General features: G+C 39.8%; 2 protein-coding genes across 40 annotated transcripts in view; one reads left to right on the top strand and one right to left on the bottom strand.

The window, feature by feature from the left end:
* Positions 1 to 6068, top strand: part of mapta (microtubule-associated protein tau a) — a 56203-nt gene extending 50135 nt beyond the window's left edge. For 32 of the 35 annotated variants that reach the window (XM_037755198.1, XM_037755197.1, XM_037755210.1 and 29 more), the window contains one exon: positions 2675 to 6068. In XM_037755198.1, coding sequence (XP_037611126.1) covers positions 2675 to 2872 — 198 coding nt within the window. In that variant the 3' untranslated portion in view covers positions 2873 to 6068. Of the gene's footprint in view, positions 1 to 2640 lie in introns of all 35 variants that reach the window. The other 3 variants (XM_037755211.1, XM_037755189.1, XM_037755196.1) reach the window with 2 other exon arrangements.
* Positions 6069 to 7109: 1041 nt separating this feature from the next.
* LOC119479504 (KAT8 regulatory NSL complex subunit 1-like) overlaps positions 7110 to 20766 on the bottom strand; it is a 41878-nt gene continuing 28221 nt past the window's right edge. For 2 of the 5 annotated variants that reach the window (XM_037755182.1, XM_037755181.1), the window contains exons 5-15: positions 18280 to 18389; positions 17149 to 17290; positions 14701 to 14869; positions 14066 to 14221; positions 12591 to 12827; positions 12327 to 12472; positions 10667 to 10788; positions 10468 to 10525; positions 9369 to 9481; positions 8975 to 9227; positions 7110 to 8880 (exon numbers count right to left, since the gene is read on the bottom strand). In XM_037755182.1, coding sequence (XP_037611110.1) covers positions 8641 to 8880; positions 8975 to 9227; positions 9369 to 9481; positions 10468 to 10525; positions 10667 to 10788; positions 12327 to 12472; positions 12591 to 12827; positions 14066 to 14221; positions 14701 to 14869; positions 17149 to 17290; positions 18280 to 18389 — 1746 coding nt within the window. In that variant the 3' untranslated portion in view covers positions 7110 to 8640. The remainder of the gene's footprint in view (positions 8881 to 8974; positions 9228 to 9368; positions 9482 to 10467; positions 10526 to 10666; positions 10789 to 12326; positions 12473 to 12590; positions 12828 to 14065; positions 14222 to 14700; positions 14870 to 17148; positions 17291 to 18279; positions 18390 to 20766) is intronic. The other 3 variants (XM_037755183.1, XM_037755185.1, XM_037755186.1) reach the window with 3 other exon arrangements.

Raw genomic sequence — 20766 nt, forward strand, 5'->3', positions numbered from 1 at the left:
TCATGAAAAAAAGTCGAAGTATAGTATATCGAAAAATTTCATGAAAAATGTTATAGTATAGTATATCGAAAAATTTCATGAAAAAAAGTGATTTTATAGTATATCGAAAAATTTCATGAAAAAAAGTAATTTTATAGTATGTCTAAAAATTTCATGAAAAAAAGTAATTTTATAGTATGTCGAAAAATTTCATGAAAAAAAGTCATTTTATAGTATATCGAAAAATTTCATGAAAAAAAGTCGAAGTATAGTATATCGAAAAATTTCATGAAAAAAAGTCATTTTATAGTATATCGAAAAATTTCATGAAAAAAGTCATTTTATAGTATATCGAAAAATTTCATGAAAAAAAGTCATTTTATAGTATATCGAAAATTTCATGAAAAAAAGTCGAAGTATAGTATATCGAAAAATTTCATGAAAAAAGTCATAGTATATTATATCGAAAAATTTCATGAAAAAAAGTCAGTATATTATATCGAAAAATTTCATGAAAAAAGTCATTTTATAGTATATCGAAAAATTTCATGAAAAAAAGTAATTTCATAGTATATCGAAAAATTTCATGAAAAAAAGTCGAAGTATAGTATATCGAAAAATTTCATGAAAAAAAGTCATTTTACAGTATATCGAAAAATTTCATGAAAAAAGTCATTTTATAGTATATCGAAAAATTTCATGAAAAAAGTCATTTAATAGTATATCGAAAAATTTCATGAAAAAAAGTCATTTTATAGTATGTCGAAAAATTTCATGAAAAAAAGTAATTTTATAGTATGTCGAAAAATTATATGAAAAAAAGTAATTTTATAGTATGTCAAAAAATTTCATGAAAAAAAGTAATTTTATAGTATGTCGAAAAATTTCATGAAAAAAAGTCATTTTATAGTGTCGAAAAATTTCATGAAAAAAAGTCAGTATATTATATCGAAAAATTTCATGAAAAAAGTCATTTTATAGTATATCGAAAAATTTCATGAAAGAAAGTAATTTCATAGTATATCGAAAAATTTCATGAAAAAAAGTCGAAGTATAGTATATCGAAAAATTTCATGAAAAAAAGTCATTTTACAGTATATCGAAAAAATTTCATGAAAAAAGTTATAGTATAGCATATCGAAAAATTTCATGAAAAAAAGTAATTTTATAGTATATCGAAAAATTTCATGAAAAAAAGTCGAAGTATAGTATATCGAAAAATTTCATGAAAAAAAGTCATTTTATAGTATGTCGAAAAATTTCATGAAAAAGTCATTTTATAGTATGTTGAAAAATTTCATGAAAAAAAGTCATTTTATAGTATGTCGAAAAATTTCATGCGGAAAAAAAGTCATAGTATAGTATGTCGAAAAATTTCATAAAAAAACGTCATAGTATATTATATCGAAAAATTTCATGAAAAAAGTCATTTTATAGTATATCGAAAAATTTCATGAAAAAAGTCATTTTATAGTATGTCAAAAAATTATATGAAAAAAAGTAATTTTATAGTATGTCAAAAAATTTCATGAAAAAAAGTAATTTTATAGTATGTCGAAAAATTTCCTGAAAAAAAGTAATTTTATAGTATGTCGAAAAATTTCATAAAAAAACGTCATTTTATAGTATGTCGAAAAATTTCATAAAAAAACGTCATTTTATAGTATGTCGAAAAATTTCATGAAAAAAGTCATTTTATAGTATGTCGAAAAATTATATGAAAAAAAGTAATTTTATAGTATGTCGAAAAATTTCATGAAAAAAGTCATTTTAAAGTATGTCGAAAAATTTCATGAAAAAAAGTCATTTTATAGTATGTCGAAAAATTTCATGAAAAAAGTCATTTTATAGTATGTCGAAAAATTTCATGAAAAAAAGTCATTTTATAGTATGTCGAAAAATTTCATGAAAAAAAGTCATATTATAGTATGTCGAAAAATTTCATGAAAAAAGTCATTTTATAGTATGTCGAAAAATTTCATGAAAAAAAGTCATTTTATAGTATGTCGAAAAATTTCATGCGGAAAAAAAGTCATAGTATATTATATCGAAAAATTTCATGAAAAAAGTCATTTTATAGTATATCGAAAAATTTCATGAAAAAAAGTCATTTTATAGTATATCGAAAAATTTCATAAAAAAAGTCATTTTATAGTATGTCGAAAAATTTCATGAAAAAAGTCATTTTATAGTATGTCGAAAAATTTCATGAAAAAAAGTCATTTTATAGTATATCGAAAAATTTCATGAAAAAAGTCATTTTATAGTATATCGAAAAATTTCATGAAAAGTCATTTTATAGTATGTCGAAAAATTTCATGAAAAAAAGTCATTTTATAGTATGTCGAAAAATTTCATGAAAAAAAGTCATTTTATAGTATGTCGAAAAATTTCATGAAAAAAGTCATTTTATAGTATGTCGAAAAATTTCATGAAAAAAGTCATTTTATAGTATGTCGAAAAATTTCATGAAAAAAAGTCATTTTATAGTATGTCGAAAAATTTCATGAAAAAAGTCATTTTATAGTATGTCGAAAAATTTCATGAAAAAAGTCATTTTATAGTATGTCGAAAAATTTCATGCGGAAAAAAAGTCATAGTATAGTATGTAGAAAAAAAAAGATGCGCCGTGTCGTCTTTAGCTGCAGAGAATCCCGGCAGCGTGTTTTACCGTCTCCTGTTGATCTGCCTGCAGATTGAGAGCCACAAACTGAGCTTCCGTGAGGGGGCCAAGGCCCGCACCGACCACGGCGCTGAGATCGTCTCCTTGGAAGACTCCCCCCACCAGCTCAGCACCGTGTCCTCCTCCGGCAGCATCAACATGGCCGACTCTCCGCAGCTCTCCACGTTGGCCGACCAGGTGTCCGCCTCTCTGGCCCAACAAGGCTTGTGAACGCACCCCCACGACCTCCACTTCCTCCACCCTCCGCCACACGACCACGTAGAGGAGTTGTGATGCCTTCCTCGTTATTTTCACAGGACTTTTTTAGCTACCCATCACTGTTTTCTCCTTCACTAACCTCTTGAGGCGTTACTTGTAGAGAGAAAAAAAGAAGTTAACAAGTAGGCCGACATGTATTTAATCTCTCTCTGTGGTCTTTATTTGCTCTTTCTACCTTTTGTAAGTCTCCCTTTAAGAGTTAAAGCAGAGCAAAATTCTCCCTGTGAATCTGAGGCTCTTCATATATCTAATCCTGGTAAATCTGACGTCATTTAACTCTTGGTTTCCCGTCACATTGACTGTAAACCCTTTAGAAAGTTACGTTCTTAATGTCCCGTTTGATGGGTGTCCCCCCTGATGAGATTTCTTTTGATAAAACTAGCAGTTTGTGCTACAGCAGGAGGAACAGCTATAACAGGGTACGGCGAGGCGTGTCGGAGGAAGAACCGTCAAAAAGAAAAAGTAGCAAACGATTTCGTCAAGGCAGAAAAAAAAAAAAAAATGACCTCAGTGCTGTCTTTGCTTTGTGTAGTCCCGACACGACAGGAGGATTAAAAAAAGAGAAAGAAAAAAAACAGAACGGCTAGAGTAGAAACTTTGGTTTGTGTTGGGCACAGTTTTATAATCGTACTCTGTGGATATATGACATGTATTTGATATGAAGAAACATTTGTATTGTGCCTGCTACTGTCAGTGTTATTTTATTTTTTGTTACTGCTCTATTGTAAATGCGCTAAACGCTTGAGGAGGACAATTAATTAACTTAAATGGCCAAATGATTAAGAGGAATAGAGACAGTTCATTACAGTATTTACACTGCTATATGCACATTAGGTAGAATAATCATCACAGGCATTGGGAAGTATTCTTAAAGCGAGACTACGAAACTTCTGCTCAAAACTCAGACCGAGTGAGTGTGTTTAACTATGTAAAAGGCGCCGCTTATGAATTTGACTTTTCATCTGCGTTATTTCCTCTTAAACGTTGCATAGCCTCACTTTAAAAGGTTGAAGAGAAAAAAAGTAGTATTTTAAAATGTGCTCATCCCAGATGGATGGATGATGGATGATGGATGAAGAATGATGGGTTGATATGGCCAAGCTGAGAGGAGGGAAAACTGTACAGCAAAAGAGTTCATTTGCTCGAGGCAGTTAAATCATTACATGTGTATCTGTAGCTGAGCAGCAGGACGCAGGATTCAACACCAAGTGACTCTCAGCTGGTTGCTTTTATCTTATAAAATACTTGTCTCTACCAAGCAGAAGCTACACTACACGGTCAAAAAGTATGTGGACTAACTCCTGCAAGACTCCAACTCTTCTGGCTTTGAGTCAGATGTTTGAATTCAGGAATTAGAAGGAAAAATAATCTGTTAATTCACAAGATCAGAAGCAAAGATTAGTGGAAACGAAACTGCTTTTCTATCCTGTTAATCATCTCAGGATTATCTTGCGACCCCTAGTGGTGGAACCGCGGTAGGATATTGGATGCTGCAGCCTTAAAATGGCCTTAATTGTTACTAAGGAGCAAAAACAAAAGTGCACTAAAGCCGGGTTTCCACCAAAAGTCTTTTAGTCCCTGGAACTACTTTTTAAGGAACTAAAAGGTTCCTTCAGCCCACTGTTTTCTGTGTTTCCACCGTGGTCTAAAGACCTGTGAAGATTAGACAAATTAGTCCTCTGACGTATAAAAAAGCAACATGACGTGAGCTTTAATCACTACGCAGTTAAATATGTCCACAAAACACATTGAAGATAAACGGTTTTATCTCACTGGAAGATATTTACTGCTGCACGTTTGATGTAATGAATGAAACTAAGAGCGTCTGTCTTCACAGTAAATCCTCTGTTGAGTGTTTGATGGTTATCTATTTGTGCATTAGAGCGTAACCGCCACGAAACAATCAGAAAATAACTTGATTTTGTGTCATTCAGGGCCCCGTCGCTCTGCTCTATCTGTCTCTCTCCTACCGATCTTGCAATCTCTCTTTTTGTTTCTCTGTCAGGAAGCCGACAGCAGAGCTTAACTTTACTTTTAAACGAAGAGAAATGCTCCCCCCTCGTCGCAATATGGTCCTAAATCGACACTAGAGTACTTCCGTGATTAATGAATGAAGTGACGGTCATCCTTGCAAACTCCACCCCGAAAGTGCTGGTACTTTCAGAAAGTACTACCCCTCGACGAGGGCCTTTTTTGGGGTAAAAGGGCCCCGTAAAATGTCCTCATAACTTAAGTTAGACCCTGGTCCCTGTGGTCGCAACGCAACGAGTTCCTCAAAAGGAGGAAAAGTTCCTGCGGTGGAAACATGGCTAAAGTTAGCAGGGTTGTCCACATACTTTCAACATCTCGAGACGGATTAGAAAAGATTCTGAGGGATTATTCATTTCCTTTAAGTGTAAAGAAGTTTGTATTCGGTGAATGAAATGAATGCAACCAGCTGTAACCAGAACAATGTTCCCTTAATGTACTCAAATCCGTCCCTAATGTCGATCAATATTCCCAGTGACATCACTATTACTCGCATTACTATTAAGTGACACAACTTCTTGCATGCACCTCATGTAAGTAAGAGCTTGTTGCCTCTCCCCTTTCACAAAGTGGTCTCTTTGTATATCCTGTTTTTCTTTCTGGATTTGGAAAGACTAAAAAAAAAATCTATATATGTGGTTATAACGAGTCGAAACACTTTGCTCCCAACTGTGTGTGTTTGTTGCCAACATAGATATAAAAAGTGGTTTATCTCTATGATCGCAAAGATGCTACTTTAAGTTAGCAGATAGGACTTAAGAGAGTGCTTGCAACATTATCCGCATGCTAAATTCTTGGTTCTTTGTTTCTCTCGAATAGACCACATTTGTCTCCGTGTGCAGGACGGACGCGAGCGAGCGTGCTGAAGGACGGGACTCGATCCCGCCGCACTGAGGAGTTATACGTTAATGTGCTTTGGTGGGTCCCTCTCACGGCACGAGAGGTTTTTTTCTGCAGTAACAAAACTCATCACCTTGTTTTTAATTTTTAGTTTACTTCTGACGCTGTACAGTTTGTGGAAATGTGATTGTTCTCGTTATTGTGCATTTGATCAATAACTGGTTTATGATGATTCTTGTTGCTGTATATGTGTATTTGAAAATAAATGCTATGAAGTCACCGTCGTCGTGAAGCATTCACAAACACAAGTGCAGTCTGAAATCACTCCCTATTTACCACATAGTGCCAGAGTGTTTAAGAAAGGGATAATGTACGGCGAGATGACCCGCTAGCTGTACATTATCCCGATTATTACACGGCTAGTTACTTAAGAAATCAATCATTTGACATAAAAACGGTCCTCCAGAGTCCGACATCTGAACTGCGCCCATAGCAACGGTCTGTTATACATAGCAACGGTCTGTTATGAAGAAATAACGGTCTGTAGAATGCTGTGATTGACCAATCAGAATAGAGTATTCAACAAAGCTGTGTAATAATCGGTATAATGCACGACGAGCCGGTCATTGTTGTGAAATAAACCCTGACAGGCGGAGCGGAAGGGTTTATTTCACAACAATGACCCGCTAGCTGTACATTATCACGATTATTTCACGGCTACTTGCTTAAGAAATCAATAATTTGACACAAAAGCGGTCCTCCAGAGTCCGACATCAGAACTGCACCCATAGCAACGGTCTGTTATACATAGCAACGGTCTGTTATGAAGAAATAACAGTCTAGAATGCCGTGATTGACCAATCAGAATAGAGTATTAAACAAAGCCGTGTAATAAGTGAGGGATAATGTACAGCGTGCCGGTCATTGTTGTGAAATAAATCATGACAGGCCAAGCGGAGGGGTCTTGTATCGCCCTGAAGGGGTTTATTTCACAACAATGACCCGCTAGCTGTACATTATCACGCTTATCACACAGCTACTTACTTAAGAAATCAATAATTTGACACAAAAGTGGTCCGCCAGATCATGTCAGGTCAGGTCCTAACAGACCCTAGAACGCTGTGATTGACCTATCAGAATCAAGTATTCAAGAAAGCCGTGTAATAATTCACTATAACGTGTGTTTACAGATGCAAAAATAACAGTCGTGATGATACGAGTTGTGTCCTGACATCTCGCCTCACCTGAGAGTAAATATGACGGGAGTGATTTCAGATTTTTCAGTTTTCACACGGAAGGACTTGAGGCCAGAACAATAACGCCAAGTTAAACATAAATGTTTTAATGGTACTATTTACAAAAAAGAAAACAATTCTGCTTTTTGATTAGGTTAACTGCTGCAACAATCGAACAGGTACATTGACATCTTGCTTAAACTACAAAAGAAAAAACAGTGATTGAATGGCTGTGGCATAAAAAGGAGGTGTAAAATGAAAACAACCATAGTTTTTTTTTGCATAGCAATTAGTTACTTAAGGTGGGGGTCGGGGGAGTGGTGGTGGAGGGGGGGGACGGGGAGAAGAGTGTGGTTATGACGTCGGAGGGGTGGCAAAGAAAACAAAATCCAACAGAGTAGATCTGATCCGAGTGAAACTATTAAACAGCAGAAAATATTCCCTTAAATTGAAAAACCTGAGCTCGGGGTGGCTTCTAGCTGAGAGCTGCTACATTTGAAATGTTTGCGAGAGAAAAGAGGAAGTGGGGGGGGGTGATTGTGTTATGTCTTTATTTTACCACAATTTAACTAATACAGCAACGACTGTACGCAGAGTGAAACTAGCAGATGGTACAATCATCCCCCGCCAGTTTGTTTCTTCTTTTTCTTTTCTTTTTAATAAGTGGAAATCTTACCGTGTGCTTGTCGTGATAAGACTTTTAAAACGTTAGCATGTTTTCTCAGCATGCAGCAGCGCTTTTTCTGCGAGGGCAAGTGCTCTAAAAAAGACAACCCCAGTCCTCTCTCTCTCTCTAAAGCCGCCACCCTTCTTCTAAAAACAGAAACCGGGGCGAGACGGGGGGAGCCTGGACACACTCTCCGTAACGGAAACTGTAAAAAGGAATGATTTTACTATTCAAAAAACACACACGCACACACACGCACACACACAGAGAGAGAATGTGTTAACGCAGGAACAGACAACAAAGAAAACATGTCAGGAATGAAAAACAAACAAAGAAAAGCAAAAAAAAACAAAAAAACAAAACTAGACTTGGCAGTTTGGAGAAGTGCTCTGGTGATTTCAGGCGACCTCTAGAGGGAGAAGACGATCGGGGGGGCCACATCTCAAATGTACCTGTTTATTTGGATGAGGAGGAGGTGGTGGGGGGGGAGGGTATTTTTTCTTGTTTTGTAATTTGTCACTCCACTAAAAATGTACATGGGAATTACAAGCAAACTAGTCAATAGAAAACACCCTTTGGCCATATTTTGAGGAGTCCGCTACATAGTGCGCTACAAGTGTACACGCGACATATGAAACACCACTAAGCCCCCATGTACATTGTTTAGCCTACTACAGAAAACATTTTTTGTAACGTGTTGTTTTATACTTTTTTTTTTTTTTACATTTATCCTTTTTTTTCCTGTGACAAAAACAAGTGTAGGGAAAGGCTTCTATCTCCATAATGTTCACTAAAAACTGTGAAAAGTATTAGACTGATGTTTGAATATCAAACAACAGGAACCCATTTAATATCTTTATTCTGCTTTGAGGTTCTGCTTGTTAATGCCAGAGAGGAGCTGTGGGTGTAGGAGGGTCAGGGGGGAGGGGAGACCTCAGCCTGTCAGTCATTCATCGGTGGGCGGTGGAGGTGGAGGTGGAGGAGGAGGAGGCCTTGTGTTTGGCGCCGCCGTCGTCGTCACCAACACCACAAGGCAGCTCCATGTCGTCCGAATCCAGCCGTCCGTAGGGTGCCGCTCGGCATCCCGAGATGCTGCGCATTCTGGGCCTGATGTGGTCGCTCTCTGGCTCCGGCTCCGGGGCCGGGTCCTCTGGCAGCGGGAAACAGCGGCGTTCAAACGGCGCTACCGTCTGCAAACGGGAAAGGATAAACAGGTCAAATAGGTAACTAACAGTAGTGGATAAACAGATGAAATAGCTAACAGCTGACGGTCCGAGTACGTACCCTCTCTTCGAAGGTGAAGTCCGGCGTGGAGCACCTGGTGTCCTCGCTGGACAGCAGCCGATGGGAGTCCCTGGAGCAGGGTGTGTGTGGGTTGGAGGTGGTGTCGGGGCTGGCTGGGCTCATGGGCGACGGCACGTAGCTGTAGTCGTGGAGCATCGGGCAGTGGCCGGGGTCTGGGGACGCCGGCTGAGGGGTGGGAGGGTTGGTCCCGCAGAGCAGCGGCGTGGTTCGCCCGTCCACAGATTTATACGACCTGAGGGACGAGACACAGATGATGTCACACCTACAGTCTACAACCACAGACTACTACGTCACTGTGTGATGTGATGGTGATGGTGATGGTGATGGTGACGGTGACGGTGATGATGGTGATGGTGACGGTGATGGTACTGACCTGCTGCCCCTCCTCTTAGCGGGAGCCAGAGCCATCCAAGTCCAGCGGGAACGCTCCTGGTCCTCGTGGGGCTGATGGAGCTGAGTGAAGGCTGCATCTGTCAGGTCCTCCACCTACAGACACACAAAACACCATCAGGACCTGGAAGTCTGCTGACCTCACGTAACAACTCAAACAGTCTTATTAATCAATCCACAGGAAATTAAGTGCCACCATTCTGATGACAGATTTATCATTTAAAGTCAAAATGAAGGGGGACACATCTTCATTTTTTGAATTTCTTGACATACTATGATTTTTTTTTATTTCATTTTATTTTTTTAAATTTGACATAGTATGATTTTTTTCACTTTTTTATGAGATAATATACTATGACTTTTTTTCTTATTATTTTTTGACATACTATGCTATGAATTTTTAAAATATTCTATATTATGACTTATTTTTTTGACATACTATATGACTTTTTTATTATTTTATTTTTTTACATACCTTTTATTTTTTTACATTATATATGACTTATTTTTTTTGACATACAAAACTATGACTTTGTTCTTTACTTTTTTTGACATACTATATAACTTTTTTATTATTTTATTTACGTGACCTTTTATTTTTTGACATACTATGACTTTTTTTTTTTGACATACTATACTATGATTTTTTAAATAATTTTTTTTACATACTATACTATGATTTTTATTTTTTGACAAAAATTGTTATCCCCATTAGTCACTTATGCCACAGTTACCCTTTAAGGAATTTATTTTTTTTAACTATTAAATCAAAAAATGATCCGTCTATTTTCTGCTTAAAGACAGGTTGCATCTTATGATTCTATTCAATCAGTGAACTGCTTCCATTATAGAGATTTAACCTTCAAAGTGTTGCAGGTTTGACCACCAGGTGTCACAATTCGCTCACTGCCATACCGTTTAAATGTTTTACATTTTAAAAAGCACAAGTGATAGTGTATTTTTGTAATAAATTGTGATTACATCCGTATATCTCAGAAAGCATCTGCACATTTTAAAGTGGAACAAGTGAACAGACGTGTGGATCCTAATGAACCTGATAAATAAATATCATCTACGCTTACCTCCCGTTCGTCCTCGTCTTCGGTTATGGGCTGAGAGAAGATGTCCACGGATCGCCACCTGAGCAAACAGAAACAGAAAGGTTGAGGACTGGAAACCAGCAGTCAGAGGGAATATAAATGGACTGGAGAGGGAAACCGACCGGACGAGGTTTAGTGTGTCACAGTAAACAGGCCGCAGGACAAACATGCAGGTATTTACCTGGGTGTGAGAATCTCTTTGTACTGCAGCTTCTCCACCCGGGTGGTGGCCGCCACAGACATGGGGATCACGATGTTGTTGATGTCAAACGAGCTTTCGCCTCGCCTCCTCTTAATGGGCTGCTGCCGGGGCACAAAGGTAGGACGATTGAGTACGGACGTATGACCTCACATCAGCATCAATGAACTCATCATCACTCATTATTAGAATTTATCAGTCAATCTGGTCGTATTGTGACTCAGATCTCATGTTCAAATATCAACGTTTCCTCTTCTAATGCTGGATGAGTCACATCATGAGCTCACTTTTGGATGTTTGAACACTCGTTGGGATGGAGATGAACCCATTTACCGTGTCATGTCATGAACATATTGCAGAATACATGTTTTGTCCTCATCACCCACCTATCAGACCTCATGTTAGACAGGTGTTCACGTTGTTGTGTCACTAGGGACGAGGGGGATTTCACACATAATGACGACTGTTTGTTTCTCGACACCTTTTTCTTATTCAGTAACCGCAAAAGAACAAAACCACCAAGAAAATAAAGTGTCAGTTCCGTTTGTCCTAACCACTTCTCGCTCGCTCGCTTGCTTCATTACCCTGCAAGTTAACATAACGCAAATTTGTTTTAACACCACTAATTTCTTTTACGCATAAATGCAACATGTGATTTTTAAGTTGTAGCGGCTCAGTTTTAAAGCTAGAGCGAAGATATGAAGGTATCATATGAAACTAGAAAACCTGATGGTACCAACCATGTCATACTAGCTTGTCGTGAAGGAGGTTAAATAACGCTCCAAACTTACGCTAAATTTTGGCGAGGAAAAACTGTCATGTCCATTTTCAAAGGGGTCCCTTGACCTCTGACCTCCAGATATGTGAATGTGACGTGTGGGCCTTAATGTGCCACAGGGAACTCTGTTGGGGCGTGTTTTTGTTTCTCTGTTTCCCTTCTGACCTACTTTTTTTGTAGGGAGACGCTGCGCTGATTAAGGGAGGGACGAATAAGGGTGGAGTGCCGGTGCGTAGAGGCGCACACTCTCCGGCACTAAGTGCTGCCGTCGGGAGACTCCGGTCTCCACTGCTTCGTTGTTTTAATCTTAGATGACTTTTTTTCCAGCATTTAGTTTGTGACTTTGTTTTTGGGCTGGAGATCTCCGGTAGTTAAGTTTTCGTGCTTTTGGTTTAAGTTAGACACCATGAAAATGGGTCAAGTCAGCACACTGACACACTGACAGCTGTTGTTGCCTGTTGGGCTGCAGTTTATCATGTTATGATTTGAGCATATTGTTTTATGCTAAATGCATCCTGGTACATGAAGGCACGGCAACACGAGCAGGACAACTCATAACACTGATGAATTTATTGCTTCCATCGACTACATTTAGCATCAACACTAACTGGACAACTACAGAAAAGGTGGTGAATTTTCCCTTTAACACAATCATACAATCATACTCGGACATGTGAAAACACCAGATTTCCACAGTTAAAGAAAATTGCAGTTTGCAGTTTGGTCATTTTGAGACATGTTGGTAAAACTGGCTGACAACAAATCAGGTTGATTTGAATACCCGACACATAAAGAAGTCCCAGGTCATTATCAGATAATGACACAAGCAAAGACAAAGTGAGACGTGGTCCAGTGTTTCCTTACCGGTGTGCTCTGGATGCCCTGGCCCAGTGGCGTGGAGTTCTCTGAAGACGTGGACAGCTGGCGTGTGAGGGGGCTGTGGAGGGACGAGTGCATGTTGGCCAGAGTCGGGCAGGGGCTGCTCGAGTCCAGGAACAGTTTAGGGGACGCTGGAGGACGTGACACAGACACATTTTAGTCTCCTTTGAGCCATGACCAATTGTTTTAGTGAGATACTTTCATTATCACAAAGATAGACCACCCGGTCTTTGATCATTAGAGACTCACTGTCGGTCCTCTCCAGCGAGTGCTCTCTTAATCTCTTGCGGCTGTAGTTCTTGTCGTAGGGCCCTAAGGGAGTGGAGAGACCCTGCAGCCGCTCAGTCTTGCACACGGCCTGGCCCTCGAGCCTGGCCGTGTTCAGAGCAGCACTGCTGCTGCCGCCGCCGCCGCCGCCGCCCACACTGCTGTCCACCGTCCTCGGCTTCTCAGCACGGTTCTTATAGTGGCCTAGTCCTGCAACACCAGCAACCGGTCACACATCACCATTAGACGGGGACGTTTCAGAGCACATGTTTTGAATTTAAATAGTTTTAAAAGGACATCCATTGAGTGTCTGCAGCCCCCAGATTCATGAGTCACTACACAAGTCTCCCACAAAATGACGTTCCGATACAACTAAAGGTATTTTCTCCGAGATTGCGGTTGCAGTTTTTAACAGTTTTAAACACGTGATTGACAACAAAACAAAAACACAACAAAACTACTTAATAAGAAACATCATGGTTTGGTTTAAAATGACATTGAAACAAAACAAAACCAAAATGCAACAGCACTTGTTGGTTAGGTTTAGGCAACAAAACTACCTGGTTAGGCTTAGTAAAAAAACAACAACAACATGATGGTTTGTCTTAAAGTTACTTCAAAACAAAACAAAACGCAAGACATGACTACGTTTCACACGGGACATGAACAGCGGTCTGCTGGGAGGTTCCCACTCTTTCAACGTTCTGTAATGTCGTCGTAATGTCATCCAACCTGCGTGTGCTACCATGTGACGTGACGTGACCTAGAAAATACTCTCGTCCATAAACTAATATTTGACTTAGTCCTGTCAGATGGGAATGTTTTCCATTACGGGGCGCTCTGATAGACGGCCTGGAGGAAAATGTTTGACATTTTACTTTTTGTAATGTGTTTTCAAATGACTGGAAAATGTGACAACTGTTTTCCAGTTTTTCCAGGACGCGTGGGAACCCTGGGTTATCACGAGAACAGACTCCGGCGCTGTAAACAGGAAACCTGCAGTAAAAACCTCAACTGAGACGCATATTCTTCACATTCGATGAACATTTTGTTTTACAAAGGGAGAAAAGTGACGTTTAAGTCAAGCCTGATGTTGTCTTACACATAAAAGAATGATCCCAGTCACTTCCACACAGTGAGGCATACAGCTTATTAATGAAACACTGGTATTGGATCGGTACTCGGTGTCGGCCGATACCCAAAGCCCAGGTATCGCTATCGGGACAGACAACGTCGGATCGGTGCATCCCTACAAAGAATGCTCCTAAAACCTGAATATCATCGGCATATCCCTCATGTCTTAATCACAAAATGCACACCCCTAATTCAGAATATCCAAACTGAATCTGTTGTTTACATGACCCGTATTAAATACTGAATAATAGTGGTATATTAGTGTGCATGTAAACATCGGCAGTGTGCAGAAACGTCCGTGGCTCAGCAGCATTTGTACTTACTGACTGCCATAAGTGAGTTGGTGAACTTGTGCTTCTCTTTGGACGAGGACAGCTTGTGTTTGAGCGAGAGCTTCTTCAGTGGTTTGCTCCTCTCCAGTGACTTGCTCTGCCACTGGCTCTTCATCACCTGCTGCAGACGTAGGCCTATACAAACGTCTGAGGAGAGAAGTCAACAAAGGAGGGGGGTTCAAGTCTTTAAACACTGAAGGAGGAAGATTTCAACAGTATGCAACTAAGTGTGCAGTGGATACTTCAGATTTGCCATCTGTAGCTCAAACATTAGCGATTCACACAGGCATGCAAAATTTAGCTGCAGCCAAAGGCAATCTAGTACATGAGCACATGCCAAACCCACTGTTGTGTTGCGGTTGTAAATAGAAATTCCTTAATGATTACAAAGAAGCCTTGATTTGTGTGACGAGAAGACAGTGTTCTTATGAAGGATATGATTGCCATCTTGAATGGTAAAAGGAGCAACACTTATTGAGGGGAATGTGACACCCATTACAGACTTTCACTCAATCTAGACAATCATTCGTAAGAACTTCCTCTCTGCGGCCGCTCCCTGTTTGTCTTCCCCTCTAGATGTAAAGTAGGAAATGACGGCGTAAACTCCTCGGAGAGCCGGCACTGACCGTCAGGGAAGGACAGGATGGGGTGGACGCCAAGATCCAGTCTCGACAGGCGCTCCAGGGTGGGCTGGTCGTACTGAGGGTCCTCTCTGGGGGTGGGCCAGCCACCACACATCACACAGCTGGGGTTCACCCTGCAGTTACACTGGATACAGCTGCTTCTCTGGGCCTGCTGGACACACAATCACAATCCAACGTTAACTAGAAAAGTACATATCAATCAGCGAAGAACACATTTTCTATAATTTAATGCACCACAGGATTCAAATGAATCACTAAAGAAAACACATTTCCCTTTTCTGAAGCGTCATCGTGACAGAGAAAAGGTTCTAATATTAGTTCTACTTGGTGCTGAATGGCAGACTAGTTTAAAAAACACAAGCAACAATACAGGCAGAAGTGTACTTCCTGTCCTGAAACTATAAATTACGGCATAACAGTGGGAAAATGGGATTACATAGAGCGCTACTAACTGCTGTTTAAAGTGGCACTAGCAAATCAAAGACTTAAAGTCGCAGTGAAACGGAAGTTAGAGCGTCTTTAGCTTCTATACTGTGACGTATTTCACAGTGAAACTGAATATTTGAGCGGTGTACAGTTACAGGAGCGAGTTAAATCAAATTCTTCACATTTGATTGGACCGAGAGTTTGGCACTATACATCAGTACATACGGGTACGTTGCAGAAAGTGAAGGCCCCTTTTGGGGGGAAGAAAACAGAAGATCTCATAGACTTCAATGCAATCTGACGCATGTTTGGATTGTAATTTTGGCAAGTTCGTATGCTTTCATCTCTTGTTATACAAACGTTTGTTTTATACATGTCTAATAATTATTTTGCCTGAACCTGAGCGCTTATGATGCCTTAATAAATGAAGGTTGATCGCTGCCAACACAGTGGAGGATATTTCTTATCCAGACATCTCTACATATCTGATTGAATCCTGTCAGACTAAATGTTGTATGTAAATAAACAACCTGTTAAAAACCAACTGTTTGATCTATAGGCTGAGATTTAGTTGGAGACGACAGTCTGATGCTGCTGTAACGTTAATGTATGACTGTATTACTGTCACCAGCATCATTTAGCCATTTAGCACACTGACAGTGAATATTAACGTATCGCATGAGCCTCAGATCTCAGTGTGAAAGCCTCGGTTAACCCGCTACACAACAGCTTTTCATCATTTCCTCTCCTGTGATGGCGAGTTCGTTTCCCCCAAAAGGGAGCGCAGCCTCGGCGATGAGCTTGGAGCCATAAAGCCCCTCTATTGGACCTTTTTCAGGACATGGCAGGAGAACAGATCAGAGTTTTTAATGTTGGTTCAACCAACTACACAGCAACTCTTGGGCATAGCGTTATTACTATTATCGGTTTGTTTCAAGTAGAAGTTTGGAGACATGTTTCTTCTGTTTACTCCGTTACGTCTATGAGGGACACGCTGGCAGTCGAGCCAACACCAAGCACCGCCCGTTGGCCAGAGCGCTACCGGACCGTTTTGGGTTCCGTCACGTCTTTCCCTTTGTCGGCCTGACTTGGAGGATCTGCACCATAAATGTCCCTTGAATGAATCAGACCTCAGCCACATTGTTTTTGGGAAATGAAAACAACGTTTCTGCCTACTGATATCCAAACACACATCTCTTCCTGTCTCTCTCTCCGTGTGGCTTTGTTAACTCATACAGTCCACAAATGATGAAGTGCGGTTTTATATGACCAGTGTGGCTAGCTGGTCACCCAAAGCCTCATTTGATTAGATGAATTCTTGTAAACGCCCCTGAGTGCAGGATGAGTCATCAAACTGTTTTACAGAAGAGGAAAGACATGGATTTTATGTAAAACTACATATATTCAGCATAAAACAAGAGAAAAATGAACTGGGAAAATGCATTTCCATGTCACTGGGTCTTTAAAAACCAGAAACAAACACAAGCAGAAGTAAACTTCCTGTCCTGAAACTATAAATAGATGCATAACAGCAGAAAACAGGGATTGCTTGGTGCACTACTAACAGCTGTTCATGTGAAAGTGTCACTAAGAGATGAAAGATTGAAGCACACAGAAGACATTTACATCAACACATTTTAATGTCCCACAGAACCTCTAAGCCTCAGAGTGTTGTTGGGGGGGAAACATGAACAATCAGCCCATGTTTCTATTTTCCACAACTCAAACTTGTGAGGCGTCACAAGGGTTATTTCCCTTCTTTGTTGTTTGTCCTAGTTTTTCATAAATAAGTCAGCCGTCTGCTGTTTACTCTGCTATTAGGTTACAAACCAAGGAGCTAATCAGGGAGCCGAAAACACACCAGAATAGAAGCCCACTTCATCACAAACATTAAACATCATCACACAGACTTCAGTATCAAACTCATTTATACAAACAGTTCCTTCCTTTAAAAGGTGAAAGCATTGCAGCTTCCATACTGTATAAGGCCAGATTGACACTCACCTTGCCGTTAAGGTTGGGCACAGTGTTGGGCTGAATGAGCCGCCGTCGTCGACAGCTGACCATCGGTCGCGTACGCGCCGCCACACACGTGCTGTCGTAGGCCGACGCCTGCTGGTGCTTGTTGTCTGCGCACTCTGCCATCCTGTCACGAGGACAAGCAACAGAACCAAATCAGGTCACAAGATCTTTGACCTTCAACATGAGATGCAAATACATTTCGTCTCCGGAGACACACCGAGTTAATTAACTCTCATCATTAATTAAATATATTTGAATGAATCTATTTTTGGTCTTTCTGAAAAGCATCAACATCAGTTACAATTGAAGATGAAATAGACACTATTATTCAGATATTTAATGCTTAAAATCATCATAACTTTATCTCAGTAGTAACTGTAATTAGGGCTGCAAGTAATGATTATTTTCATCGTTTTTTTCGATTGAAATATCAGAAAATAGTGTTTTAATTTTGTTTTATTCAACCAACAGTCAAAGACATTCAGTTTACCATCATATATGACATGTATGACTTACTAGTCTCAGTCTAGTCACTAGTCTATAATGCCTAGTCTCAGCTTTACAGACTGTTTAGGGACCCCGGTATGCAGAAATATGCAAACACACCATTTTTAGAACAGGCGAACAAAACAAAATGACGAAAATAACTGCATGTTTTTAGCTCCAAACTGCATGTGACTATCATAAAGTGGGCATGTCTGTAAAGGAAAGACTCGTGGGTACCCATGGAACCCATTTACATTCACATATCTGGAGGTCAGAGGTCAAGGGAACCCTTTGAAAATGGACATGACAGTTTTTCCTCGCTGAAATTTAGCCCAAATTTGGAGCGTTATTTAACCTCCTTCCCGACAAGCTAGTATGACATGGTTGGTACCAATAGATTCATTAGGTTTTCTAGTTTCATATGACATATATGATATGATATGACATGATATATGTGTGTAGAATTAATCTATAATTAAAATAGTTGCCATTTACATTTCTGCAGCTCTATCAGCATCTCATAATTCAAAATCCCTAAAAATCCATTATTATCACGATTTCTCAGAAAGCAGATTCCCTTCTGGGAGCCTGAAATGAGATTCTTATTATTCTTATTATCAGCTGTACCTGCTGAGGACGCCGTTAACGGGCTGTGCGTTTTGACCTTTCCACGGGCCGGGCTCTGTGTTGGAGATGTGGGCGGCGCCTGTGTGCTCCAGCCGTTCTGAACCAACATCCTGCACGGACAGATAAGACAAAGCCAGTGAGACTCCACCTCGTGTTAACTGACCAGCAGCAGCTCAGCCAAGCCAGGATATTTAAGGAAACAACATAACAGACAAACTGAATCATCCCGGTCCTGAGGCCCTGAATTATTCAGTTTGGATTTGTGAAGAAGGGCTCGGCTCTCCTAAAAACATCAAGACGCAGATGGCTGGGAGTGCCTTTCTTCACAAGCTTTCACGCACAAATCAACTCAGTTTCATGTTTTTAAATCAAACTTAGCTTATCATACGTCTTGTCCTCACAATCAGGAGGTCTCATTTCATTATTTTCACATTTGACAGTTCCTTATTTGTTGTTTTAAATCAGTACTATGACCCAAAATCATACCGTTTAACAAGGTTAAAGTGAAAAGTGACTAATCAGAACACAGCTGTCCACCAGGATTAGAGGCAACGCCTGCACTTGTACTACTTTAACAAACATTTGTATAAACCGTTCAAACACATCCAGAGAAACAGGCTCATCCTGTAATGAATTATTTGAATATTAATGTTGTTGTTGAAAGAGATTATTACTCAAAAAGCTCTTTCGTCTGATTCCTTTCAGACCCGAGGGACAGATAAAAAAACAAACAATTTCCTGAGAACATTTCATTTCCAGCCGAAGCTTTGATTGACAAGAACATGTTGAATGTTTCATTGATTATCAGGCATCTATGAATAAACCTGGACGAGCAGAGAACAGTCAACAGCTCACATTTACCCACCAACGTAATCACACTGTTAAAGCGCTGGTTTAATCAAATACTTACATATTGAAAACTGATTTATTTAAGCATTATTATAGTTACTGTTCACACTTCAATGGGAGCTTAACTTGAATATTATTCAGACAGCATTCAGATGGTTTTATGAGAGTGTTTGAAGCTTTAAGATTTGTTTTTGGGCGAGCCATTGTTGCAAGAGATTACAAGTTTTTTGAGGCTCATTCTTCTCTTAATGTAATTTATTACACATCAACTGTGAGTTCTTTAAAACAAGCACTTCTTGTTGTTCACGATGTATCACACAACAAAAAAAGACAAGCTAATTCAATTATTTCTGCCTCAATAATCACAAAACATACACATCACATCCTGGTGAGACTTACTCTCTTCAGGATACATCCACATTAATACGTTCTCGTTTTAAAATGCATACGTTTATGTCGAGCGTCCACACTACTCCGGACGTTTGAAAACGCTGCTGACCCCGTTTTAGGGGTTGTAAAATGACGCAGACACCCACGTTCGCTTCCTGATTGGGTCTTATCAGTCATGACGTATCCGTCCCTGATTCGTGACGACCCATCACGTGAACATCTGTTGTTTTTTTCCGCCGCGTTGAACGCCTTATAATTGTGTGTTACTTTCAGTAACCGCTCCACCTCGTCGTCGGTCAAAGCAAAGAAATCTCTGGTCCTACTTTTCACCATTGCTGTTCTTCCTTCGTAGTAATTTCTGCAACTGAATAACCCGCCGCGCTGCTTCCTGTTTACACCGGCACGCACATGCCCAGTGTACGTGAACGGTCATGTGATGTTTTAAAACGAAAACGTATCAGTGTGGATGTAGCCTCAGATGTAGCACAAAATGCTAAATACGCAATAAGAGATGCTGCATATGAGAGCCAGATTTAATAACTTGACGAGCCTGCTTAAAGGCAGCAGACACCACAAACTAATTTGGTTTAGCCCCAAGAGACATGAGGCATTTCTCAAACTACTTCCTACACCATCTCCCTACCTACTAACGCTCCGTTTGCATTTGAGAGTCCGCCATGTTAGGTGCCATCCCAAACAGATATGTGAACAGCGAGTCTGCATCGATGCCGACTTACTGACCACGTGCAACGGCGTTTTGTATACGTCATGGAATAAGCTACATGCAACTTCCCGTACAAACGTAAAATACTCAAACTAAGATTTAACATTGTCGTGCAGACTTAAGGTTACACTGTATTTAGGATCGAATCTACCCTTGTCTGGTCTAGAAAACCGTAGACGTGGTGTTCATTTGAGCAGCTCATAAACATTAAAAACGAGAAGTTGTTTACCAAAATGAATTGAAATGCCACCACAGAGGCATATGAGTAAGGTTTGTTGTTTTGTTTCAGTTTCTCTGCATATTGCATATTCTTTCTATTCTTAATACTGTGAACTTTCCACATCCCCCTCCACGTGATGCGAAACCACGGTGTCGAAACATTACGACAGTTTCCGTCGGAGAGAGGGAAGTTCGTCCCAAAGCTCGCCGCAGTATTTCTACCCTTCAGCTTAAAGACGGAGCTTCATTCAGCTGTGAGTGTGGCTACAACGGGAGTTCACTCCACCACAGAGTAGGGAGGGTCC

The sequence above is a fragment of the Sebastes umbrosus genome, chromosome 20 (assembly GCF_015220745.1).
Source record: "Sebastes umbrosus isolate fSebUmb1 chromosome 20, fSebUmb1.pri, whole genome shotgun sequence".
NCBI classification, from domain to species: Eukaryota; Metazoa; Chordata; class Actinopteri; order Perciformes; family Sebastidae; genus Sebastes; species Sebastes umbrosus.